This window comes from Trypanosoma equiperdum (assembly GCF_001457755.1).
Source record: "Trypanosoma equiperdum strain OVI genome assembly, contig: ctg_149, whole genome shotgun sequence".
NCBI lineage: Eukaryota > Euglenozoa > Kinetoplastea > Trypanosomatida > Trypanosomatidae > Trypanosoma > Trypanosoma equiperdum.
In genome coordinates this window covers 1-478 of record NW_027123504.1, presented here as the reverse complement: position 1 = coordinate 478, position 478 = coordinate 1, and the positions used below count along the sequence as shown (strand labels likewise).

Genomic DNA, 478 nt, shown 5'->3' with positions numbered 1-478 from the left:
TTCTGTTTCCCATCATGAGCTGGGACTCTGCTGTTTTTCGCGCAGTAATGCCAAGCAGCGCCCAAAGTAGCAAGATCCTTATGTGTCCGGACAGCTCTTTGCAGCGATATGAATCTCCGGAAACTCCATTTCCACGTGCACGGACTATCTGTACCAACTTGTGCGACACCTTTTCAGTTTGCCAGTTCACTGATGACCTAAAAATATCCTCGTAACCACTTTTATCATTAGCATCGAGGCCTCTTTTTTTTTTTCCCACCGCCTCCATTCGCCCGCCGTGCCCCACAGCGTCGTAAACGGCACGAGGCACCGGGCCTGCCACGGCAATACGGTGCTTTACAGTTTCCCATTCGTCCTTTAGTCTTCCTCTTAACTCTTGTTTCGCCGTGTTGGATACCTTTTCACCTAATGCTACTGATAAATTCTTCCATGCCACAAACGCCTTTATGTCACGCACATCATCGCAGTTTATAATAAT

The 478-nt window shown here is 47.9% G+C and overlaps 1 pseudogene across 1 annotated transcript in view; it reads right to left on the bottom strand.

Moving 5' to 3' along the window:
• Window positions 1-478, bottom strand: part of TEOVI_000031100:pseudogene — a 1,095-nt pseudogene extending 617 nt beyond the window's left edge. The window contains 2 exon segments of the mRNA in view: window positions 1-2; window positions 5-478. The exon segment at window positions 1-2 is cut by the window's left edge and continues 418 nt beyond it. Of these exon segments, the coding sequence occupies window positions 1-2; window positions 5-478 (476 nt within the window).